This window comes from Serinus canaria, chromosome 6 (genome assembly GCF_022539315.1).
Source record: "Serinus canaria isolate serCan28SL12 chromosome 6, serCan2020, whole genome shotgun sequence".
Taxonomy (NCBI): Eukaryota; Metazoa; Chordata; class Aves; order Passeriformes; family Fringillidae; genus Serinus; species Serinus canaria.
In genome coordinates this window covers 9,241,901-9,249,663 of record NC_066320.1, presented here as the reverse complement: position 1 = coordinate 9,249,663, position 7,763 = coordinate 9,241,901, and the positions used below count along the sequence as shown (strand labels likewise).

Genomic DNA, 7,763 nt, shown 5'->3' with positions numbered 1-7,763 from the left:
AGTGAGGGGACACTTCTGGCCTTTGACCACAAGCATTACTGTTGGTTCGGGGGTTTTTTGTTAGCGCTGGTTTTCTTGGCGTGTCAGTGTGCGTTGCTCCATGACAGTGCTGCAGGGACAGCCCGGGGCTACGGAGGCGCAGCTCCACCCACACCTGTGGCCGGGCAGCCCGGGCACTTCCATTCCCAGGGCTCCCCAAGCCTGCCGCAAGCAGCGGCGGTGCGGCCGCCGCGCCCGGGCCTCGCAGCGCGGAGCCGGCCCGGCGCTGCCCTTCGATAAAGCCAGCGCCGGCTGCGGCCCGAGGCGGCGTGTGAAGGAGCCGCAGCGCGGCAGGGCCCGGCTAGTAGAGGTCGGCGCTGTTCCTGTGGGGCGGTCGGGCCTTGCCGGGCTCCGGGCGGTCCGAAGGCCGCCGTGCACCGCCGTCGGTGCGGCAGAGCCCGTCCTCGCTGCCGGCGGGCAGACTGTCCAGCGTGCTCTCCTTGCTGCCCGCGGCCTGCGCCGGGCCCCCGCGGCGGCGGCGCGGGCAGGCGCTGGGGCAGCGGGCCAGGCAGCCGGGCAGCGCCTCGGCCGTGCAGGCGTACATGCCGGCCGGCACGGCCAGCACCATGGCGCACACGATGACCACGATGTGGATGAGCTTCTCGCGTTGCTCCATCTGGCTGACGTCGCTGCCCGTGACGAAGACCACGCACTGGCCCTTGCGGGGAGCCTGGTTGCGCACGGCCACGCACACCTCGTACTTGGTGGCGGGCAGCAGGTCGGTCACCGAGTACGTGTTGACCCCGGGCCCGATGTAGATGGTGTCCTTCTGGGCGGCGTCGTAGCGGCCCACGAGGAGGGTGTACCAGGTCTCCCCCGGCTCCGCGGCCGCCGCCGCCGCCGCGAACCACTCCAGGGTGATGCCGTAGACCGTCTGCTTGGCGATGCGCACCTCCACGTGAGCGCCCGGCTCCGCGGGGGCTGCGGGCGCCCAGCCGCGGGGCGTGGTGCTCGCCCACGGGGCCACGACGCGGAGGTTGATGGCCACCGAGGTGTTGCCCAAGAAGTTTGCGGCTGTGCAGGTGTAGTTGCCGGCGTCTGCTGGCCGTGCGGCCGGGATCAGCAGCTCCGAGCGGACGGTGTCCTCGCTGATGGGCTCCGTGGACACTGCGGGCAGAGGTGACTGGGTGAGCAGCGAGCCGCCGTGCCCTCGGGCCCAAAGGCCGGTGTGGGACGGGACCCGCCCGCCCAGGGACGAAGGAAGAGGGGCGCAGGAATGTGCCAAACCCCACAGAGCTGACAGCAATAAACGCATTGGGGCACTCAGGTGTAGGAGACATGGGGGGTGTCCTACCCCTGACCCAGTACAAGCGGCTGGAGGAGCTGCTGTGGGCAGAGGCCGAGCTGCCCATTGCCATCTGCACTCTTAGGTCAGGGCAAACCAGGAGAGGCACTGAGGAGGCACACCTACATTTTGGACACATGCTTGTCTTCTCTTAGGATGAAATTGTCAGTCTCAAGAAGCTCAGACCAAAATAGGTGTATGAAGCTAGAAAATGTTGGTCTGGAAGTGAAATGCAGTTTTAAGAACAGTGTGAAACCCTGTCATCTGCACAAACAGAGGTGTGTGGCTGTGGTTGAGAAAAAACTGTGTGTAATTAATCAGCATGTGCTTGTGGAAAGACGCACAAGTGCTGCTGCAGCACTGCAGTTGAAGCAAATATCAGCCCAGGATTAAGGGTTAATGCTATCCTATTTAGTTAGCTGGCTTATTAGGGACACAGAACCTGTGTGCTGGCTGCCTGTATGTCTTACTTCACCTGATGGAAATAGCAACTTGTCCTATTGAAGGCTCTTAGTAAAAATAAACATGAGGGAGGAAGAGGAAAAGGTCTCATATTACAACACCTTTCCTAAAGAATATAAATATGCCAGACTTTAGGTAAACAACAATCTCCGTTTCAGTTCATTCAGAACATGAATGGACACAGACAGGAAACAGGGCTGCACAGTTTTGTGGTGTGTGTAGTATTTCTTGAGGGAATACATGGGAATAATGTAGGAACATACAAGTCTGTGTATATGGGTGTGGGCTCATACAAACATGTCTACATGCACGTATAATTACACAGAATGTGTGCACATATATATGTAGTATATGACATAGTAAATTATGTAATATATAATATTTAGTAAATATACATGCATATAATATTTTGTAAATATACATGTATATTTAGATAACTACATTTTTATTAAATATGTACAACTAATAAAAGATTAGTATCTCCTACAATCATGTATCATGAGGAAAGAGCTGCTTCTTAAAATCCACAAGTATGATAATAGTATAAAAACGAGGCCATGCTCCTTTTATCTTTGACTGATATCCTGCATGAAGCAGCTCTTCTTATACTGATCAGATGTGCTTAGATGCACAGGATGATTGAGATCATTTGGATTACAGCCACCACAATAACTGTGGTGCTCTAAAGGGGCTGGGTTGCTGTGGTGACTGTGATGGCCTGCAGACCTATGTAAGTAGAATAGTACAGCATAAATTTTTAATTTAAAAAAAAAGAAGAAGAAAAAGCTTTGCTTACCATTAAATGCCCTTAAAAGTTTGAGTGCATAGGTCCACCAGACAGCTGGGGAAGGGCTGGCTTGCACAAAGCAGGTCAGGGTGATGTTTAACCCTGCTGGGACTGTCAGGTTGGTGTCGAGGGCTGAGGTCAGGGGCTTTGTGCAGCTGTTAAGCTCCACTTCGTGAAAAAACTTCCCTGTCCTGAATTTTGGGCCTGAGCAAGTTAAATAGGAATTCATCAGAATAATAGGTGGGCCCACAGACTTGATAAACTGGACAAATCCCCGTAGGCGGCAGTCGCAAATCCAGGGGTTGTCATGGAGGGCCAGCACGGCGTTGGAAATAGCTTCCAGCGGCCCCTCCGTGTTCTGGCTTCTCTGGTACACGGGCCAGTTGTAGAAGACATCTCTGGATATGATGGTAAGCTGATTGGAGGATAGATCTAAGTAGGTCAGGTTGGGCAGATAGCGGAGTGCGTGTTCTGGAAGGACATCCAGCCGGTTGTGCTTCAGATCCAGGATCTTCAGAGTCGGGGTGTCTTGAAATGCTGTCCATGGCACGGAACTTAATTTGTTCCCTTGCAAGCGCAGCTCCTTCAGAGCTGGCAGATATTCCAGGCTCTTGATGTGCATCACTGTGATGTTGTTAAAATTGAGCCACAGATACTCCAAGGCACTAACGTTCTCAAAAGACCCCCGAGGCAATTCTGTTAGGTGAGAATTTTCTATTCTAATTTTCCGGATGTCCTGAGGGATGTTTGCAGGGATCTGCCTCAGCAGTGCAGACATGCAGAGCAAACTCCTAGGGAGGAAACCAGAAAATTTTCCAGGTCACAAACTGCATTTGAGGCCAATAAACCAGTTGCCTGTGCAGGTCTATAAGCACTTGAATAATTATAAGGTATTGTATATAGGGCATGCATAAGCCATCCATCCATCCATCCCTGGGGTTTACACCAATTTTGCCATAAAGGATGCAATTAAGTTATAAAAATGGCTATGTATGTAGCTACATATCTCAGGGAAATAAAAGAAATCTCATTCTATGCTCAAGACAGCACAATTCAAGTATTAGAGGTGGCACTTCATGCATCAATCTGCTTGGTTTTCATGCTCACATCATCAGCAAGTTCCTACTGGGGCTGTCTGAGCCTCTTCACTGTTGCTACAACAGGGTAACAGTGTTCTTACCTTCCAAAGCTGTCCTGAGAACAAGAGCATCCTGTGATGCAAGATGAGACAGATGGATTTATCTTGTGGAAGGCCAGAAGAAGAAGAAAAATATGACAGACAGGGTCCATATTCTCCTTTAAGAAAGGACTGTGCAGGGGTTTGCACCAAACACGCCAACAGCCTCCAAGAAGCAAATCCTATTAGCTGTAATCTTCCTTGACGCAGAAATAAATCCTGCTGGGGACCCAGCCCTAAGGAAGACATGTAGAGTGGTTCTCAGTCTGTGTCCAAGTGCTAAAAACCACCCCCAGGATCACTCTTGGCATTTCTCCTCCAGCCAAGGGGATTCTGGCAGACATATTTATTTGGTTGGGAATAGGAAGATGGAGCCAAAATCACTTCTTTTGCCAAGTTCGTGCAAGTAATTAACCAGGCCAATTTTTTTCTTTTTAATTTTTTTTTAATTTCACAGGGTCTGTCTCTGTCTCCTATATTTTAATGGCTTTTATGAAGGCAGAAAGCCACAGTAAGGGCCAGACTTCAGCTGTAATTTCCATGGTGCCCCATTTCACAGTCCATCCTCCCCCAAACCCCGCCTGCAGCGCTGTGCAGGGTGTGTTCTGCTCATGGTGAGCATGAAGCCTGATCCCCAAACTAGGATCTTACAGCATGGAAGCATAAGCATGGCATAATTTTCCTGGTGGCCACATAGCTGTGGCCAGTCCATGGGGGCTTTCTCTGACAAGAGTCTCTAGGAAGTCAATTTCTTTTGTATAAATACAAATGTTCAGTGCTGTTCTCTGGCTTCCCTCATAAGAAACGTGCTGAATACCTTTCAGTCATCTTGAAAAACTAAGCCATTCTGAGAAGGGATTTTGAGTAACCAAATTTATTGATCTCTTTTAAGCCAAAATAGCAGGTTTCAGTTGTGCTTTCCAAGGAGTTCTGCATTCTCCTGGGGCCATCTAGTGTGGATGGGCTTCACTACAGCCTGCACGGGAGCACGCCTGGGAAAAGGGCTGCGCCTCACTGCCCTTGTGTGTGACACTGGGTCTCAAAGCAAGATTAGCCTGAACCTGCTTAACCTCTAACCTATGGGACCAGGATAGAAAAGTATTTAAAATGTGGCAGCTTAGAGCTATATGTGGCTCTCAGGGTTGTGCTGCTTTCAGCCTACAGAAGACACAGGCTTGATTCTGCAGTGTTTAAATCATCAGGAGCTTTTATTTCATGATGAATCCTCAAAATGAATTGGTGGGAAAACTTCAGGGGATTGATGCTCTGTTTCTGTCCCCCATGTACAGGGAACAGGCCACAAGGAATGGGCTTGTGGGGATGCTGTTGCTGGCAGTGCCTCACGTCTAACCACAAGCAGAGGGGATTTATTTTCATGGTTTGGGTTTTCTAGCTGAAATCTTCCTTATTTGTCCATGGTACATTATTTGATTTGTCAACAACTGTCCTGTATTCAAACCTGTCAGTGAGCTGGGAAGGGGAAAGGCTGCTGGTCTGTAGCACAGCAGCTGCAGCAGCTGAAAATCCCCCACTGGGGGGTGGTGGCTGCTGAGGAGTTTCTTGGTGAAGCTGCTGCTGTTGCAGTGGGGGTGGCACCACTACAGCCCCTGTCACCCGAGGCACAGACTCCTTGTGCACTTTCCATGTAACCAAATAGAGCCCATCAGCAGGGCTGGCTGGCTAAACTGAGGATGTTGCAGGAGCAACAGTGGTGGCAGCCATGGGAGGGTGTGTCCTTCCCCATCATCCATCAGCCCCTGAAGCAGAGGGACTCAGGGACCCCCACTCCCACCCAGCAAATGTCACCGGTCACCCGTGCCTTTGGTCTCTTTCTCTGGTCTGCCATGAAAATATTCTCTAATAAAACAATTACTATTTCTATTATAATAATAGCTTATATATTGACACTTTATAAGAACAATAAATATAATTTCAAAATAATAAAACAATACAAACGCGGAAACATAAAATATGAATTAGAGGATGATATAGATATGAGATTATATTATATTATAGTATATGAGATTATATTAGTATATAGATATTATATATTATATTATATTATATTATATTATATTATATTATATTATATTATATTATGTTATATTAGTTATATTACGTTATATTAGTTATATTACGTTATATTATGTTATATTACGTAGAGTACGTGATATTACGTTATATTACGTTATATTAGGTTATATTAGGTTAGATATTACGTGATAGAGTAGATACGGATAGTAGAGTATATAGATGATAGTAGATTAGAGTATATGTATATTAGTTATATTTAGTATTATATTATTATATTATAGTATATGTATATTATATTATATTATACATAACATAATATAATAATGTCATAATAATATAATTTTACTATAATAAAATAATACTATTTGCCCTTTACAACAGGCATTAACAGTAACAAACTATTTATGATGTAGTTAGAAAACTCCTGGGTGTCGGGAGCAAACCCTGGAGTTTGCCCATGTGTGAGCTGCAGGGCCTGGGAACAGAAAGCTTTCAGCAGAGGCAGGAAAAAATCAGTGCCTGGATGTGTTCAGCTCTAGAGGGGCTGGGACACGTCTCTGTGACATGCTCAGTCAGTCTGGACAGGTGGGAGCCACGAGGGATGGAGACACCCATCTGTCCCTGGGATTGCAGGCAGGTGGGATAGACACAGTGCCCATAGCACCAGGGAGGCTCTGGGGTGGGGCACTTTGGCTGTGCCAGTGGCACCAGGAGTGACAGCTGCAGGGATTCACCACTTTAAAGGCCCAAAACCTTTGCTTGAAAGGAAGAGCCCTTCCCTGCCACCTTCCCACCCCTCCTCCATGGCTGGTAGGGAGGGTCTTACAGTTTGCGGCAGCTAAGTCACATGTTCAAAAAATCTTTCATGAAAAGTGAAGTGTTACTTATTTACAGGTTTATAAACTACTGGAGTTTCTCTCCAGGTACCTCTTCAGGCACAGAAGGTGCACAATGGCCAGTGTCCAGGGATGCAGGAGGCAAAACGATATCCAGGGTTCTCTGTTAGAAATACCTTATTTTAAATAAATTAATTGCTTAACAGAAAAAACAATAAAGAAGAATGGCAGTCGTTTTCCTTTTCCCCCATGTGAATTCCTGCCAGTCCAACCTATCTTCTACAGAGCTGGAAAATGGCCTTTCAAAGATTGGTGTTAGTACCATGGGCCAGTGCTGGCTGTGTTGAGGCTGATATTTATTTGCTGCTTGAGAGGCCATTTATCTAAATATATTCCAACCCCAAGTGTACTCAGAAGGTTCAGTATTAACCTGAGAGTCCAATGGTGAATGACTTACCAAAGTTGGATGAATTAGGATAGAGAGAAGGGGGAAGAGAAGAGGGGGAGGGGGAAGTAAGGGAAATAAATCCCCCAGTGTTAGCTACAGTCATTATGCTTGTGTTCCCTTCTGGACTGGGATTAAAAAGACTGCTGCCTTTTTAATTCAGCCCAGTTTATGCCTGCTTGTAAATGTAACGGTCACTATTGTGACAGCAGATGTCCACTCAGTTCAGCTGCTCTTTAACATCATGTGGCATCCTGGCTGAAGCCAAAATGCAGAACAAGCTGTCTAAAACTCAAGCTGTCAAAATAAATCTCCACAGAGACAGTGTCTGTGGGAAGTGGAGTTTAGGAGACTGAGCTGATTGCCAAAGCAAATGCCAAGAAATCACCCACTGTGTGCTGCCAGCTATGGCCAGGGAGTCAAACTCCATCTTGAAATGACATTTCTTCTTGCAAGAAATCAAGTCTGGGCTGGTGCTTTCCAGTTAGTCCCTCTGCCACGGTGTTAGAAACCACTGCTGGGCAGGACATAAGCATTGACGGCTACAGTTGGGTGTTTCAGACAGTGCTTGTATCAAAGTGTTTAAAAAATGAGTTGATGTAATACAGTTTAGTGGGCATGGCAATATCCTATCCAAGCTTGTTAAGAGGGAGTGCAATAGCAGATGTTTGCTTTGGTTCTTACAGCCCATCTTCAAA

The 7,763-nt window shown here is 47.8% G+C and overlaps 1 protein-coding gene across 1 annotated transcript; it reads right to left on the bottom strand.

The window, feature by feature from the left end:
• Positions 1-340: 340 nt before the first annotated feature.
• LRIT2 (leucine rich repeat, Ig-like and transmembrane domains 2) lies at positions 341-3,863 on the bottom strand. The gene is made up of 3 exons (XM_018911178.2): positions 3,754-3,863; positions 2,583-3,364; positions 341-1,146 (listed from the first exon to the last, which is right to left on the bottom strand). Exons 1-3 carry the CDS (start codon positions 3,861-3,863, stop codon positions 341-343), a joined length of 1,698 nt encoding a protein of 565 aa, XP_018766723.2.
• Between the last annotated feature and the right edge of the window lie 3,900 nt (positions 3,864-7,763).

Coding starts and splice junctions, on each gene's coding strand:
- LRIT2 (XM_018911178.2), bottom strand. CDS start 3,863: ATGGACCCTGTCTGTCATATTTTTCTTCTTCTTCTGGCCTTCCACAAG. Junction 3,365..3,753: donor TCTCAGGACAGCTTTGGAAG/GTAAGAACACTG, acceptor TTTCCTCCCTAG/GAGTTTGCTCTGCATGTCTG. Junction 1,147..2,582: donor ACTTTTAAGGGCATTTAATG/GTAAGCAAAGCT, acceptor CTCTGCCCGCAG/TGTCCACGGAGCCCATCAGC.